We start from the raw sequence: 18,728 nt of genomic DNA, 5'->3' as shown, positions 1-18,728 counted from the left end.
TTTTTTTTTCTGTGCGACTTTAACAGGCAACCTTTCTAATGACACTTGATTTTGCCTCCTCTTGAGCATTTCATGGAAATGTAACATTGCATGCCGTTAAACAGAATCATCACTCGCACTGCTACAGCCTTTTAAACATTTTTTTCTTCACAGGGGCTATTGTTGCAGTACACCTACTAAAAAACAGTCACAACACTATGATACAAAATTTAAAAATGCTGTACATGCGCACACATGTCACAATGTTACAGTAAACAGTACACGTGTGCACGGATGTTGATTATACAAGTGACGCACACGCACTGAGACCGAACATGGGAGACAATTATCTACAATCCTGAAGTGCAAGTGAGAGTTAAAATTTATTTTAAAAAATTCTTCGTCTTGCGAAAATCTTGCAAAATAAGTTACTCACAATCCAAGTTATTAGAGTAGACGATGACAGAAAATGGAAACATTGCACCACCTCAAATGCAAAGATATATAATATAAAAAAAAGATTTTGATATCAGTTTGGCTATACATGAATTGCCACATAAAAGATACATTGCAGACATCCCCAGCCATAATGTAGGATCCGAGTTGTTTTGCAATTGGAAAATTAACAGACACAATTTGGGTACCTCTAAGAATTATAAAATAATTATTGTGCATTATCTTATTTTAAAAGGGGCATAATAGGTCCAATGTGACAGAAAAATATGTAACCAAAGCATTAATCTTCACCAAATGACACACAATCATGTCCTCGACATTTAAAGATGCAATAAAGTTCTGCATTTTAAGTAGGCATTTTATTCTTGGTGAGGATTTAATAAAAATATATTTATAATTGTGCGGATATTGTAGAGTATTTAAGGATGCAGTCACTGTCTTTTTCATGAAAGCACTGAAGCACAGTGACCATACATCTTCTGTGCAGGCCATGTAAGTTCTTCCACTCTAACCTCTCTTTGTATCTTACCTTGTGCACAGGACAAGTGAATTGTGCAACAGGTTTGGCTCTTTTAATTATAGTAAAGTGAGATCTTAATGCTTCAGCATGCAAAGACATCCTATTCAAATTGAATTGTGTTGCTTCCTCATAGATGAACTTTTAAAAATGCATTTAATTTTTTTAACCATAAAGTAATACAAAGACTCCTTGATTTTTTCCTCTCAGGAATTGTTAAGGCAATTTGAAGCAGTTAAGGACTTTAGCCAGTGTTTCAAGATGCACATTTTATTAAGAACCAGCATATTTCAATATTTAAAATGTGTTCAGATTATTTTGCATTTATAAACAGTGATTGGTCTATGTGAATTTATTAATTACTGCAAGATGTAAAGTAAACTAAATGTTACATTACATCTTAACATTTTTCATTTTATTTAAAATATTTAATGCATAATTACGAAATCCAAATTTACAGCCACATAGAGAACACATTGGTTCTAACATTTAGTTTTAGTATAGATTTAGACATAACTGTATGTATAATACTTAAGCCAAAAGCATGCATTTCATGAAATAATGACATGACAGTGTATATAGAGACTAGTGCATAGCATTGTGTTTGCTGTTAATGTTTAGCTCTCTCAGATAGCAGACTTTTCTTGTGGCAGAAAGCAGCAATTTTGTGCATTTGGAAAGCTATGCAAACTGCCTTTGTATCACTTTCTTCAGAAACAGGAGCGGATACGTTCCAGAGGGTCTTTGTCCCACATTGATGAATCCCAGGCCTGGAACCAGCCAGTGAAAGTGGGTGGCTCAAAGCCCTGCTTTATGATGCTGATGGGCGTGCCCTGACGGCCAGAGGGGTCTGAGTTCACATAGTCCTTAGCTGGAAAAACAAATCCAGGGAAAATATGATGATTGTCTGACTCAGTTGTTTCCATTGTTAGAATTCAATAACCGCATGATACAGTGAAAGATAAACTAATTTTTCTGGAATTTAAAGGTACATTTTTATTAAAGTTAAATTGCTAAATACTTGCATCTGTCTGCAGTATAACACACTTAGTGCTATCCTCCTATGAGGGTTACTTAAACAGCAGTTTAAAAAGTTAAGGCTTCTGGCTATCTGATGGGATATGACAACTCTGGATATCATCAGCAATACCTATTTTATCTGATCCACTCTTCTCCACCTCATTAGCATCGTTACCAATCCAGAGAAAGATCTGAGGAGTAAGAAAAAAAGACAGAATATTGACATCCTGCACACTCTGACCCAGCAGACGATGTTATTAATACAGCAAGGGGGCCTTATTATACTGAGAAGTAACAGAGATAGAGGAGCAGAGATTTAAGGGTACAAGCAGTGATACCTGGTGCCAGGTATCCAGGAGCATGACATCATCTGTGGCCAAATCAACCTGAGTAAAGTCGCCTGGCACTTCCTCCGCCTGGGTACAGGATAGATGTGAGGGAGAGCGAGAGAGAGAGAGAGAGAGAAAGAGACAGAAGAGAAAGAGAGATTTTTAATAATTTTAGCTTTTTACTTTTCTTGTACTAATTTGGGGCATTGCATAAAGTTTTTTTTACTTAGTAACTAATATTCCACTAGGTCAGTGACTTGGTCAGTAACATTAATTAAAAGCATTAATCGTTAAATTACAACATCTACCAACTTCTGCTCTGCAAACTCACTATGAGTCGGCCAGTTTTGTTACTGCAGCCAAAAAGGCGAGGTGGTTTAACTGTCATCTTCAGACTGCTGGAGGTCTGATACTCCTTCTTTCCACCAAGAGCAGACCAGAAGCCAGCTGAGAGAGAGCGCGAGAGAGAGAAAGAGAGAGAGAGAGGGAGAGAACTTAACAAACAAACAAACAGCAGGCATGGCTACTTCTACTGTATATAGCTTTAAATAATTTCTGTATATAAAATAACTTAACACGTCAATCCAAAGTGTAAATATAAAGTTCACTGCTCAGTGGCTTCTGAGGTCTATCAATGAAAGTTTTTTGGATCCTCAATGATATCATAGAGACTATAACTGTATCTTATAAATAGACTGTAAAATTAATTAATGCTTATGCAAGGTGTTTGTTCCCTACAGTGTGTTCAATGTGTGGATACTTTATAAAAAATTTTGTCCACTGCCATTGTTTACCAATCGATCAATATAACCTCCTTATTCTCCTTATTAAATTAGTTGTCACAAATAATACGTTTTATTATGCAATCTTGGAAATATCAGTCAGTTGGTTTTAAGGGACAATCAACTGATTTAGCATTCATAATGTGGCATGTATAAAGAACTATACAGGGCAGTCAGTTCTTTTCTTTTTAAGAATGCCAGTTATTTGTTTTTGCAAGGGATTCCTTCACATCTTATTTATATAAACATTTTAATGAAAGAAATCCCCTTGTTTTAAATGTGCTAATGTGGTTAATGATCACCTGGTTCCTTCCCCTCAGCCACTTCAGTTGCGCTGCCACCTAGGAAGCTGCAGACGTGTTTGGCAGCAGACAGCTCCTCGTCTGTGGCCCCGACTCCTCTCCAAAGAAACAAGGAGTCTGGACTCTTCAGCACAAACACATCGTTGGTGTTCAGATTTTCAGCAGATGCCTTCACCTGAGAGGAGAGAAAACTTTTTTTAAGCTATTTTCCACCATTATATATATGTTTGTGTGTGTGTGTGTGTGTGTGTACACTAAGAGTTAACTCTCTAAAAAACTCGCAACACCATGTTGCATATGAAACCACATCCTTTAACTTGAAATACCACAATACTTTTTTTAGTACCATAAAGAACCTAGCTTATTCATGTACTCACTCTGGTTATGAATAGCACAGTGTGAGCACAAAATGCATTTCTGTGAAAAGCTCTACAAGGCTTTTAGCATGGTACTGATCTGTGTGACTTGAAATAATGATATTGTACAAATCATATCCATCCATTTATTATCTATACCATTTATCTGGTGTAGAATCATGTGAGGCCTAGAGACTATTCCAGGAAACATGGTGAACGAACAAAGGGAAAGGGGTGGCAACTCATCGCAGGACACAAGTGCACACCCATACATGCACTCATACAGTATGCACAATTTGGAAATACCATTTAGAATTGCTAGAGCAAGCCCACCAAGCACAAGAACAGCATGCACGCACACACACACACTCACACATGCACGCACGCACGCACACGCACACAGACCAAGATTCAAACCTCCAACCCTGTAGGTATAAGACAATAGTGCTAACCAATAAGCCAGGACCAATAAAATTTTCAATGCTGCCACACTCCATCATATTTCTCTGTTTTCATTTATCAAAATTGTTTTGGACATCAGATCAACATTACTGACTATATCGGGGCAGTAAATCATCTGATATGCTGAGTGCTATTGAATTCATTTGTTCATTCATTTATTCGCTCATTCTTCATCAGTAACCACTGTATCCTGTATAACAGTGCCAATAATTGGCACAAAACACAGAAATTATTCATTCCAAACATCCAGGAATGGGTGATGCTGACCTCAACAGCACGTGTAGCACGGGTGGTGGTCTGACGGATATGAAAAAGACGTGTAGGTCCTGTGCTGCTCTGCCCGCCTTTTCGTGAGGTCCCGCCCAAAAAGATGATCATCGGCTTGCTCTTAAACAGGCTCATCAAATGGGCTGGTTCCTGGCCTTGAGTGACACGTACCTGCAAAGGAGATCACACAGCAGTACGGGAGTTTATCCAATAATCTTTTAAATCTTTACCTAAATATAATAAACAAACAAAAATACATTCTAATAATAAATGCGGATAAGTTTAAATATGCATCTTTCCAGCTATTTGTTATTGTGTTCCACAGGTTTCCTTTTCTTCCAACCTTGGTTAACATTGCCTTTTAATTTGCAGGAATATTTTCCTTTTAATGAAGCCCACATTAACTTTACTAAAGTAATCATCATTTCCTGATTTTGTCTCAACAAATGGCAAATGTGATTTTTAAGAAAGCTGACCTTTAAGTAATAAAAAAAGGTTTCTCTTGAATACAGGGATGGAAACCCAGATATTGCTGAGAGACAGCAGTACTTCTAAAGCACATGTAAAGCACATAATCCTACTGTAGCTCTTCATGTACAACTAACTCCGTTTAAAGAGCTACAGAAGATTTTACACAGCGAGTCCAAAACTTTTTTGCAATTCTTTACCTAGTGGATTCAAAAACAGAAAGAAAAGTAAGAATACAAATGCTGCCTTAAACTGCTATGGCAACATTGAAACTCTGGCATCTCTATGATGGGACCTGTAAACCAGAATTTATTATCTGTACTGTCAAGTTGAGTCTGACCTGCACGGGAGATCCTCCCATAGAATCGTCCAATTTGACTGTTAAAAAGGCAGAGGCAGCCAACTCGTCCTGTGTGCACTTCAGTCCTTGCCTAGAGCAATTAGTTAACATTAATTTACCAATACCATTCAATAAAACAGTCAGTTACTGAAAAAGTTGTGGCTTATGGCTAGACTGTCTCACCAGGTGTAGATGATATGCTGCTCTTTGCCTCCCTGTTTGTAGCTGTACAGGATCAGATAGCAGTCTCCTCCATAGAACTGACCATAGGTGGAGGGGTCCACAGGAACTTTTTCTCCACCTTCAACACGCCACACCTGTAAAGATAACCAAAGACTCTGTAACTGTGTTCTCTGACCAAGTGACTAAGGTCATTGCTTGTGTACTCAGCCCAGTGTCATTACAGTGCAATTAGAAAACTAGCCTGAAAAGAATTATAATTAAGCGATTTAACAGTGAAACAGTACTATGAGCAGCTTAATAACACTATTAACAGGCCTGGCACAATTTAAGCCCTGCATCTACCCTAGATTAGCAAATGCAATGCAATTACTGTACATCATGCATATTGGATTATTTCGCTTTTAGAAAAAATATGGTTAAACCGCCAATGATCACCAATGAGGGCTCATCTTTGACCTTTGCCTTGTCTCCCTGTTGGCTAATAGCCACAAATCTCTTTTTATGTCAGTATAAAGTGTGAGTTTATATGTCAGTATATAGTGCACTGTCTGTCATTGTAAAACAACAGACAGATTGACAAAAAATAACAGCTGCTTTGGTTCATGTCTAACGTCACATGCAAAAACTCTATAATTCATCTATTACATCATTCAGATACTGAATATGTGACAAGCCTGCAGTGATTTGTTTTTCTTTCTTTGGACAAGTTTAGTTCATAAAGACCTGCCTAATAAGTCATCGAAGTTGACTCAGGTTTTAAACGAGGCAGGATGCTGAATTCTTAAATCATAAGTATCTTACATTCATAATATACTTATTATCATTATCTGATTATTATATTTTTAACCCCACTCTAAATACATTTCTATGAAATACATTCGTGTTTCAACTTACCTGCACCTTGCCCGAGCCATCATCCACCATGCCGTGTTGGGCAGCCATGGCTTTGTTGGAGTGCAGACTGCCTGCGTCAAAGGGGATCTGCTCCACTTTGGCAATTCGCCCAATAGTGTAGGCTTTCCCTGGGCCAGTGGTCTGATCCTTATCCTTCCAGTTGCTGAAGAATTGTTTAAACAGTGTGGTCTCCCCGCCAGCGGGCAACACCTGGATCTAATCACAAATGATCAAGAGATGTTGAAAATTAAACTTCGGCTGGATGTTGACAGATTTGAGTTGCAAGGAGCTCAGATTGGGTTTTTACCAGAGTGTTTTTAGAGTAGTTTTGCTGTTTGATAAACTGCTCTGCGGAATTCATGGCTGCCTTACGCTCAGCATCATTGGCTTTTGGACCTGAGAATGAAAAAAGAAGACCAAGGGGGCAGAAATAAATAACCCTGTTTAGTTTTTCAGATCAGTAAGTTTATTTTATTCTCTCCTGAGACCCAAACACAAATATATATATTTTTAACCCTTGTAAGTCCTTACTGTTTCTGGTTATTAGCACGTTACAGGTATTGAACTTGATCAATGTCTTCAAACAGGAAAATGTTTGAAAAGAGTAATACCTTATGATCCAGATATGCAGATCTTATTAGGATATGCACATAGTGTATATATACGTCAGTGCTATAAAAACAAATAAGACTCTTTTTCCATTCTGCGATGAACAATATAGATAAAAAAAAATTTTTATAAATATTATCTACTTTTTATTTATCTAGTGACCATTTTAGCCTTTAAATCAGGTATAGTACTAAAGCCTACTGTGCTCAAACCTCCAAGATCTTACACCACTAAAGTAAACTGGACACCAAAGTCTTGGTAAGCGTTTCTAATTCTTATATTTATAAGTAATTTCTGGAGTCCGTAATTTATAAAAATTACAACCTTTCCACAAGAAGACTTTTCCATCAACTCCATTATCAAGGATGTAGCATTCACTGGGGGAAAGCATCTCCTGTTTGAATGGGCTACTCTGAGAAACCAGCGAGGTCTTCATGGAGCCTGCAGCATCAGAAACCTGACGCACACGCAAACACACAGACACACAATTAACATATCTACCAGTTGTATTAAATGACTGCAAATTGAAATCACCAATAATAATCATTATTATCATCAGCATCATCATAATAATAAATCAGTTTAATGTTTCATGCTTTTATGCTTTCATTTTTATTTGGCATTTTGAGTATATTTTTTTTAGGGCCCAAGCACTATAGGGTGTTTTCCACCCTTTTGGGCTTTTTGGGTGTCTTAACATGCTCGAAAGCTTATGAAAATTGGCAGGCAGGTTGAAATCTGCAATCATCCCCACACAAGATTTTGCTGGATAGCTCATACACACTTTTAGGTTGACACAAGAAACTCATGTAGAGCTCATTGAGCCGAACAATTAGGATGCAAAATTGCACAGGGATTTTTAATATCTCAAACGGGTCAGCAATGACGATGCTTTAAACATATGCTGAAAAGTGATTTATATCTTTCTGTGTGGCTTTATATTGAGTAACATTATATTTAGTGACACGTTCAGTAGCATCACGTTCAGTGACATCACATTGAGTAACATCATAGTCTGATGCTTTTCTTCCAGAGTGTGCGGCCAATTGTACACACGTACACATCACAAATGTTAACACTCACACACACACACACACACATCTCTCTCACATGCACGCACGCACGCACACAGATACACGCACAATCCATAGTGTGTGACATGTGCAAGTTGAGCGGGGCACCCGGGCGGTGATGACTTTTTGTAGTTCTTAACACGCTCAAATTTAAACACTGGTTGTGCAGTGGACCTGGGTGGCGATGGCGCAGGGTGCTTGGGCCTGTCATCGTTGCTTGCAACTATATTTCATATTTGTTTCTGTTTCACACAAAAACATAACTAATATTTTACCATGTAAAGGGTGCCCTTCTTGTTGGATCTATCAACAGCCTCATCATCGGCACTTCCTGCTGGGATGTCGGGTTTGGGTCCAAGAACCTAAAAATATAAAAAACACACGAAGGAAACATTTCCGGTAGATTAGTGACTAAGTGTTTCCAGTTAAACCCACAACAAGTTCTACAGCTTGTATGAGGAATGAAGGGCATGGTCTTTGAAGCCTTATGTTGAGGCTAAGTTTAAAAAAAAAAAACAGACATAGCAGAAGTATACAAACTCAATACTTAAGTGAAAGTACTTGCATAAAAACATACTCTATTACAATTTTTTTTTACCCAAGTAGAAGCACTTAATATGTGCCCTTAAATGTACTTTAGTTAAAAAGAAAGGGCTCCACAAAGCAACTGATTTGCACTTTAAAAATGTTTGATTGTCATCTCTGTTTAAAATGTAGTGAGTATAGGTTTTTTATCAAAAATGTAGAAAGAGGAAGTAAAAAGTATTGTATACGTAAAATACTCAAGTACAAATACACGAGAAAATACTTAAGTAAACTAATGACATATTTGTACTTGCCAGCTCTGATTAAAATAGAATACATACAATTCCCCCTTTACTCCTAACTAACTCTTCATGAGTTTTTGTAAATTTAGCACAAATCTGGAAGGTTATTGCACTACATTTAGAGTATAATAACGACCAGCACTGCATAGTCTGGTATTATGGTACAGGTCATTATCGTGCAGGTCATTGGCTACCTGTTGTTTGTCTGGACTCTTTGTGTAATAATTTACTACGTGCATAATTCTCTTGGAAAATTCCTAAACTAAGAAGTCTTTACTCAGTGACACTTACAGCAGTAATGGCCTCTGGCTCTGAGTTTTCCTCAACCATCTGAACCTTGGCACGACCATTACGCTCGTTATCCCGGATGTCGATGGCCACCTGAGATGCTTTCAGACGTTCAAACCTGTTACACTCGCTGCCACACCACTGATAGATATCCTGAAATGATAACACAAAAAACATACAAAAACAGTGTTATTCTTTGGGTCTACTACCCGTAACCTAATGTGGATGTGTAATGAAAAAGGGTATAAAACAAACAGTGTGATCTTAAACTGATTATTTGTCTACAGAGTCCTTGTGTTCTCTGAAAAGCTTGAACAAACCATTCATTCGTCATATGTAACCTATTCAGCAGCGTATCCTGTACTTGAGTATACCCCCGATAATATAATACTTAATTAACAGTACAAGTCCTCCACTTACATTTCTACTTAAGTAAAGGTACGAAAGTACTTGCTTTCAAAATACAAACTTTTCAAATTTTAAAGTATCAAAAGTAAAAAAGTAAGTAAAAATTATCATTTAAAAAAACTACTCAAGTTAAGATACGTGAAACTTAACTACGGTAATGGAGTAAATGAAGTTACCTTCCATGTCTGCTATTTAGTTACTACTCTGTAGATTTGGTAGTAAATAAATAAATAAACAAAGGAGCAATGTTGTAATTCTGTTTTCTAAAAACTCTCCTCTGTACTGCAACACTCACAAAGAAAACTTTCCTTTAGGCTTTCTAGATCACCAGTTTATACTGGAATTAATTTTAGCATTTACAAAAATAACAATACACTGAATGACAACTAATGAATAATAAATCATAAATAATAAATTCTATTTTAATAATCAGTTATTATTAATTGCAATCTAATATCTGAAATAAAGGCTGCGATGCACCCCAAAAACTCAACAATGCTTAGGGTAATTGTGCTACAAGCTAATGTATGTTGCTTGGTGAGCCTAACCTTGCCCAGGTCAATGATGAAACAGTCTCCACGGTTGAAGCTGGTCCATGACAGAGGAACCTCTGTGGCACGGATCACCCTCCGCCCTTTAACATGGAGCAATCGCTTCACGTCCATGTCATTGGTCACCACATGTTGAAAGCCAGAGGCTACACCACCTTGCTGTGTTTGAGGTAAGAGAAGCAAAGAAACATCACTATACTGAACACTGAGAATTTCAGATTTCTGCACCTCATATATATTCCACACAGTTTACACAATTCAGATAATTTAATAATTCTTTGACTAGAATAGTTTCTTTTCTGACCAGCAACATCCAAAATATTAGAAGAAAGAACTGTCTACCCGACTGTCCATCATGTTGCAGGTTGATTCAGAAAGCTCACTTACCGGCATTAGCATTTAGACTTCTTGTAGCCTTGACAAGTTTTAGGGTGTGGTTTTGAAAGAAACATTAGAAGGAGTTTCAGATGAAATCACTAAACCTATACCTTTTCACTAAACCTATTTTTACCTGTAGCTTACCAATATACTGTAGTAAATATACCTATAATTTGTCTCTTTATTTGTTTCATCAGTATATGTTTAAATCAACACATACACTACACATCTACAGCTATTTACTTCTGTACATGATTCATTACTGTAGATGTGTTTCAGCCCTGTAGAGTATGCTTTTGCTATTCTATTAAAGTGTTTTTCATTATATTCTCATCACATTTACTTTTTTCCTATTTGTGTCCTTTGCTCACACAGAAGACCAGCAAACAGAGTGGACTAAAGTACTCAGCATGAAGGGAAAAACATCAACACATGCACACACACACACATTTTCCAGTCCAAACCTTCTGCTTTGCCACTACTGGAGTTCACACAAATTGAAACCAGATGTGCAGTTTCATGATTCATGGTTGTAAAATCGCCATGGAAACGGTTGGCAAGCGGGAGGACAATATTTTATTGCAACTTTACTCTTAGAAACAAAGGAATATAGGAGGAGTATCTTTCTGCTCTCATATAGACTTGATGGAATGAGGATGTTATTGCAAGCCCAGGCTTGGCCAATACCACTGTTTTTACTTAAAATGGCATTGTCCCAAAGCAGCTTTACACAATCAAAACAATTACTTAAGTTTGTATTGAATTTGAATGTGTATGAATCAAAATGGTCAGATAGTCCCAAGTAGTCCCAATAGTCTAGAATGTTCAAATCTGATAAATCCAAGCACACCAATGTATGCATTGAACCAATAACTTTATACAGTATTGATCTTTATGCATGTTATTATTATACTATGGATTAACCAAAAGATCTGATAAAATTTAACATTAGAAATGTAAGTAAAAAGTCTAAGTTTTGGCAAGATAACGAAAACTGCAAAGACATTATCATTTGCATTTCATTTGCAAAAAAAGCACTTTAGTTGTTCCTGCAAAAAAGGAACAAACCCACATCCTTAATAGAACTCATATTTCAGTAGGAACATGACATGCCTTGAGGTTGCTGGTACATTTCAGTTACTATGCAATAATCATAATATCTCACCTTGTACTTAATACCGGACTTGAAGTAGCTAAGGAAGGTGAGGGACTCGTTGTTCTGGACTTCACGGAACTGAACTGGCTTTCCACCCAAGAAGTCATCCAGTTGGGTTGCAAAGATTGCTGCAGCTCCACTCTCATCTTGAGAACACTCATTCCCTATGCAGACATGGCACAATAATATATACATCTTCAGCACATCTTCAGGTTTTACTATTAATGCTAGCACTACCTTTTATCCTTTTACTGTACATCATTGAAGTACCTTTAATAGATAAACTCTTGTTTACAGACCCTTGAGTATCTGAGAGTAAAGTAGCTAATAAGATTTAGATTTCCTTATTTAATTGCTATTCTGACTGTTTCTAATGGTGTAATAAACTGTAATAAAACATTTGAAACCCCATATTTTCATAAACCTTTAATTACCACTGTATGTACTGTAAACTCACCAGTTACTCTAATCGGAACACCTAAACACCTTCACATTAATGCCGCTATATAATCAGACAATTGTGTGGCAACGGCACCGTGCACAAAATCATAGACATACAGGTGAAGAGATTTAGTTAATGTTTACATCAAACATAAAATGAAGTAAAAGTGTGATCTCTGTGACTGTGGCAAGATTGATGGTGTCAGCGGCACTGTTTTAGATTTTTAGAAATTAATTTTCTTGTAAAAAAAAATTTCAACTGGCCAGGGGTAGCTCAGTGGTTAAGGCATTGGATTACGGTTCGTAAAATCCCAGGTTCAAACCCCACAACCACCAAGTTGCCACTGTTGGACAAGGCCCTTAACCCTCAACTGCTTAGATGTATAGTGAGAAAAAAAAGAAAGTCGCTCTGGATAAGAGTGTCTGCCAAATGCCTAAATCTAAGAGGTTATCATGGCCACAGACTCACTGGACCTGGAGACAGCTGAAGCTTGACAGAGAACAGGCGATTTTATTGTAATCTTTAGCTCTCCTGTCTGGGTGAGCACAGTAATTCTGTGCCTATGATAGCTTCATAATCCTGTTCTTGACTAAGAGGAGTGGGACCTCATGTGGTCTTCTGCTCTTGTAGCACATCCCCTTAAATGTTTTGTGCATACTGAGATGTAACACAGTTTAAAGTGTAATTCTGTGAGTTGCTAAATTCATCCTGGTTACTCAAACCCTCTGCATGACTGTTAAAACTGATAGAGATACACAGTATAAATATACCCACATATGTATACAACAGATAGAGGGTCTTACCAAGCCACATATGGATGGCGTAGGATGGAGCAGGAGTGGTATAGAGAAGGATGTAGGCATCTCCGATATAGAAGTTGCTATAAAGCTGCTTGGGTACTGGCACCAAGTCCATCTTTTCCACCCTCCATACCTGCAGCCCTGGCTGTTTCCCTGCAGTCTGGAACTCCTTGTGGACCACCATGATCTCTGTAAACATTAAAAACAACAACAACAAAAAACTTTACACATAGAGGTTTACTTCCACTGGAGAGATGTGATTACCTTATCTGACAATCATGCATGTACATCTGTTTAGTAAAACACAGATAACTTCATGCTTAGGCAGGAGGAAAGAATTTATGGGTAATTTTTCCAGCATCAAATAAAAAGGAATAATAATATTTATAAAATCACCAATAAAAAAAAAAAAAGGATGATCAAATCTAAAGAAAGCCTGCAGTGGGCTGTCAAAACTACAATATTAGTAGTTGATAGGAGTCTTCATGTTAGCTTCTATGGTTGAATTTGTATATCACCAAATGAAATCAACATATTAGTCAATGCTATGACTCATGATAACAGATGATCTGCCAAGCAGGTGTCATGTGTATGTAAAAACGATACTCATATCTTCTAAGAAGACAAACTATTGCACGATGTCCATATCATGCTTTACAGTATCAAAAGCTGTTTTGAGATCAAAAAGAAGGTTTAGTGAACCAGCATCAACAAACATCAGACAACAAGGTGCAACAGGATTCTGCAATATACTCAAAATTCAGACAGAAACACCACTTCTTCATAATTTTGGCTTAGAACAGAAGTTAGAGATTGGTATGTAGTTAAAAAAGTGACTGCAAGTCTGGACCTGTGAATAACTTACAATAGCCATGGTTGGTGTACTAAAGTATTTGTTGGATATCCTGTATATTGTATAAGGTAGATGAAATACATTTAGTAAGACAGATAAACCATGGGCGTGACATGTTTGACACATTACATGACATTACATATCACAAAGACAGGATCAGCCTATTATGAACTACCATCTATTTATTATTTTATGCCACTAAACACTGTGTTATGAATGACAGTTGTAACACAACACATTTTTGGCTACTTAATATTCCATATATAAATGGAACATCTTTTAATGTTGATATAGGGTTTACAGAAATGGTTAGATCCTGCTGTAGTTAGGTAATTAGAAAATGGCTTTAATTCAAATCAGGTCAACTTTTTGAATACATTTGAATACAGTAGCTTTTTAACCACAAAAGCAGATTTACAAAAATATCTATTTTAAATCTATATTTTAACTAATACACAAGATATGGTGAGATGACATGGTGGCAAGAAAACGTCTGTGAGATGACATGAGGTCAGAAGAGAAACATATTCATATGGATGACACCAAATAGAGCAAATATAAAAAATGAAGTGAGTCACCCTTAAGTACTGTTGTCCATGCCCCAGTGACTCATTTGGAAACCACTGAAAAAGTGGGCTGGAGGACAGAAAACCTACAAGCTGTACCGTACGTATGGAAGTATATAAGAAATATATATATATAGGAAGAATACAAGAAACAGGAAGCACACAAATGTCATTGAAAGGACCATATTCAAAGTGCAGTTATGCATACAACACCAGTTGTGTTAACTTGAGGTTCATTATGAGCAGGAGTGTGTGTGTGCGTGTGTGCGTGTGTTTACTACACCATTGTCATGGATGCACTATAAACAAAAATATATTTTACTAAAAAGTTTATTTTCCCTCCTGCATATGGTAACTTTTGGGCCACTGGGCATTTTTTTTTTTGCACATCAATTTTGTGAAATTATTTGAGTGTCATGTTGTCAATATGCTGTTGTTTCACTTGTACAATACTACATGAAATTACCGTTGTTACACTTTACACATTCTGTGTCATTTAAAGGTTTTATTATTTTTTATTTCAATTCTATTTTATGTGTAACATTTGTAAATTTGTTAATTCCACCCCCTTTAGTCTTTACTTTAATTGCATTCTTTTACTGCAAATTTCCTTTTATTGTAGTTAAATCTTTTTACTCTAGTCTATCTTTCAATTATTTTTTTGTTCACAGACATTGGTTAAGCATTTCACTGCATATCATACTGCACGGTTGTGAGAAATAAAACAAATTATCAATTTAAATTTGAATTAATATATATGTTATTAGCATTTTAACTGGACTTGTAACTTGAAACGCTGTACTGTAACATACTCATCAAGTTCCCTTTTTAGTACATAAATTAAAACAGGTATTTGTTTAACTAATTTAACAGTAAGAGATAGAAACTGCACTTCCCATACAATAAAGAGAATAATTTGACAGTTTTTTTTCCCTGGCGAATCAAGTGAATCAAATCACGGAGAGGTCGCTGCTAAATACATCTGTTCAAAAGAATCGAATCGGTGAATCGGTTCATGAAGGAATCACAATAATCAGTACTGCACGGTTGACGCCCTGTTGTATATACAGTGTAGAAAAAAAGATAAAGAGTATAAAAAGCGTGTGAGTTTTTAGATACATATGGAAAAAAAGTAATTTTAACATTATAGGTCGTTATAAGGTATAAGTTTTCCGGTAATTATAACTACATAATGCAAACGAATAACACAGTCATTACATCGTTTTACCGAACAGGAAAAAAGCAGCGGTTAAACGAGGGACGCGCTTTTCTTCATCTGCAAAACAATTTCATACGTTTCCTGCCGAAGAAAGCAAGTTAACTTACACAGTGTTTGGTGCAAAACTAGGACACCCATGCACCTTGAGCTGAGCAGTGAGAAATTAGTGAGTAAGACTGAACTTGCCTGTGTTGTTGAGTGACTGCTGGATGTGGATGGAGAAGCTGAAGAAGAGGTGTAACAGCCCCACCTTCAGAAACACGGTTTATAAGGAGGAAATGAGCAGCCTTTATGTCTCCTCCTCTCTCTTCATTCTCTTACAGAAACCCCAGTCAACACCCAGTCTCTACCAAGCAGCCTGAGCACAACCAACCAACAGGCAGACCAGCTTGACCAGCGGTGGAAATTAAAGCTTCTCAATTGTACCAATAGATATAATACAAAGGCATTTTTTTTTCTTTTCTGTAATAGAAAATAATCACAACATTGAGGCAGCTTGAAAACATTGTTTACTGCTCCATGTAGTCACGTCAAACAGAAGCCTGAAAATAACTCACCAGTGTATTCCATGTGAAATGACAAAACTTAATTTTCTACCAATTTAATTTTTAAAGAATCTATCCATCCTGAAATACATGTATACACAGTTATTATTAATATTAAAAGGAGAACAAAGCTTAAATGAATTATGAATTGTAATGAATGCATTGTAAAAAGCTTAACAACTTAACAAGGTAAAGAAAATTATGAGTTTTGTGTATAAAAATAACTAATTTCTGACTGTAATGCAATACTTTTAAACTTAAATTAAAGCTGAATGTCTAAAATTCAATTACAGCTTCATTTTAAATCAATTTTGGTGGTGTACTGTATACGTAGATGCAAAATTACAAACATTGTGTCACTGCCCATATACAGTACATAAAGACCCATTACTACAGTACAATATTACATAAAAATGTCAAGTCAAGCAAATGAACTTATACCTGTAAAAATAACTCCTCTAAGAAATCTTTTCTTTGAGATTTTGGAGCGTGGCTTTGCGGATTTGTTCATTCGCCCACAAAAGCATTATTCAGGTATTAACATTCCACATTAAAACAGTCAGCATTCCAAAGGTGTTCACCGAGAAGGTGAAGACAAACACATGCACACATTCACTTCAGGCCATTTGTAAATGGCAATTAGCCTAATCTGCATGTCTTTGTACTGTTGGAGAAACTTACCAGGCACTCAGACCCGAGACGGGAATCAGACTCTCAGCTTTGGGGGTGCAAGGCCACAGTGCTACTGTAACTGCGCCACCATGTTGCTTCAGAAAAGTTATTTTTATTTTATTAAAAAATATGTTTTAATTTCACATTACATTTCTAATAAATCATAACATGTGTTTAAAAAAAAATATTAAAATCTCCCCCCCACACACACACATAAATTTTTCATATTGAGGGTTTGATTCCTGCCTCGTCATATTTTTTCCATAACATACAGTATATTACCAGCAGTTTGATACAAGGTACACATACTAGCAGAACTTTTTTGACTTGCTCTCTTTCCAAGGCTTTGATCTTTTTCCTCTTTCCATATTTAAAGGCCTGCATTGCTGTTAAGAGCCCAAATCCTCCACAGAAGATTCAAATATGACTCCAAGGCCATGACAGGGAAGGCGTTTCCATACAACTGTAGCAAAAACTGTAGATGTAGGAAGTGTATCGGGAAATGTGCCAGTATTGTTGGAGTTATACTGCTCCACCCTTAAGCTGCCACTTTCCACGTCATCCAAATTCACAAATTGTGATCAGCAATGGGTTACATGGCTTACCAGATGTGTCACAGCTAACCATATGGAATAACAGCTTAATAACATGGGTTAAGTATTTGAAAACTGAAAATACAGAAAGTTTTCTACAAATTTTCAGGGAAATCAAATTAACAGAAAACTAGCCAATACCACGGAAGAAGGAACGAAAGGTTACTATGACTCATAAAGGAAAGACATTTGCTGCTAGAGGAAATGACCACTAAATGCAAGAACATATTATTAGACAAACTTTTATTAGACGAAAGTTCAGTATTGTTTCAGTAACAACAGGAACAACATGTTTAAAACAATTTAACAAATGCTGATTTTAAAATGAAATATAAATTAAAGTACTATATGTGCTAATCTAAAATGCACCAGAAGATTTTAGGCATGGTAGTGTGCTTGGACTGTTGGATTGGTGTGCTCAGTCTGTGGATGATTGTGCAATGAGTGAAATCAGTAACACAAGCAGAGCCTAAACCTCTCAGAGCAAGCTCAGCAGTTTCAGCTATTGTCTCCTGCTTTAGTTACACACACATGCTCACAACCTCACCTTGCTTATAATTATACTACATACCCATTTAAAGTGATTGCAGGTTGACTGTAGCCTTTAGACTGACAGAAGAAAAGCAGTTTTTCAGGTTTACTCATCAGAGTATAAACAATATGATTGTACAACGTCCACATTCCAGTTACCTGCCTTAATTACATCTTAAAAAGGTCTGCCAGTTTTCATTTTAGAGAGAGAGAGAGAGAGCGTTGTAAGGCCCAATATATGAAACTACAGAGATCTACAGTACAATGCATATGTTCACCAGAAACATGCTGATTAAATCAACCTGACTGCCTACACAATAGATAAATCCTAAACAATGACTTAAACAGACATGAACAAATAAAAAAACAGAAAAAATATAGTAAAAATTGCCAATGGTTCTAACCAAATCAGTTCAGTCAAAACATTAAGTAATCATTATAGATCATCTTGTTGAAGGGAGTTTGAGACATTAAGCATGTACAGCACAAGAAGAGACTTGATCCTGCATAAAAATTTCTCCTTGCAGCAGTGGAAATTTGCTCTGGCTTCAGCTAGCACCCATCCTGCTGCTCCCATTCAGAACTTGGTCCACAAGAATGCACACTTACACACATAGACATACAAATGACTTATGTTGTCTGATGTCTTGCTTTCTTTACACCTGCAGACAGTGAGATTTATTTATTTATTTGTTTATTTATTTATTACATCCATTACGAACATGATTAAAAATGACACACCAGGCAGTCTGAAACTGTGAATTTCATAATTTCACATCTGGAAGTGAACCTCTGGATTCTGAAGAGAATTCTGAAACAGAATCTTTTGAACAGGGCAGAACATATCTCAGATGCTTCAATA

At 36.6% G+C, this 18,728-nt stretch overlaps 1 protein-coding gene across 3 annotated transcripts; it reads right to left on the bottom strand.

Moving 5' to 3' along the window:
• Positions 1 to 1,201: 1,201 nt before the first annotated feature.
• Positions 1,202 to 15,840, bottom strand: scinla (scinderin like a). 3 transcript variants are annotated; one of them, XM_053498439.1, is made up of 17 exons: positions 15,712 to 15,840; positions 12,891 to 13,076; positions 11,655 to 11,809; positions 10,109 to 10,270; positions 9,156 to 9,305; positions 8,313 to 8,399; positions 7,289 to 7,421; positions 6,663 to 6,751; positions 6,356 to 6,571; positions 5,462 to 5,595; positions 5,279 to 5,369; positions 4,471 to 4,641; positions 3,386 to 3,560; positions 2,633 to 2,748; positions 2,311 to 2,388; positions 2,103 to 2,163; positions 1,202 to 1,823 (listed from the first exon to the last, which is right to left on the bottom strand). In XM_053498439.1, the coding sequence occupies exons 2-17, from the start codon at positions 13,069 to 13,071 to the stop codon at positions 1,663 to 1,665; spliced, it is 2,160 nt and encodes a 719-aa protein (XP_053354414.1). In that variant the 5' UTR covers positions 13,072 to 13,076; positions 15,712 to 15,840; the 3' UTR covers positions 1,202 to 1,662. The 3 variants fall into 3 exon arrangements, with proteins under 3 accessions (XP_053354414.1, XP_053354416.1, XP_053354415.1); XM_053498441.1 differs by lacking the exon at positions 15,712 to 15,840 and adding an exon at positions 15,633 to 15,700; XM_053498440.1 differs by lacking the exon at positions 15,712 to 15,840 and adding an exon at positions 15,668 to 15,691.
• Between the last annotated feature and the right edge of the window lie 2,888 nt (positions 15,841 to 18,728).

The sequence above is a fragment of the Clarias gariepinus genome, chromosome 6 (genome assembly GCF_024256425.1).
Source record: "Clarias gariepinus isolate MV-2021 ecotype Netherlands chromosome 6, CGAR_prim_01v2, whole genome shotgun sequence".
Taxonomy (NCBI): domain Eukaryota; kingdom Metazoa; phylum Chordata; class Actinopteri; order Siluriformes; family Clariidae; genus Clarias; species Clarias gariepinus.
The sequence above is the reverse complement of the archived record's forward strand: the minus strand, read 5'-3'. Positions and strand labels throughout refer to the sequence as shown.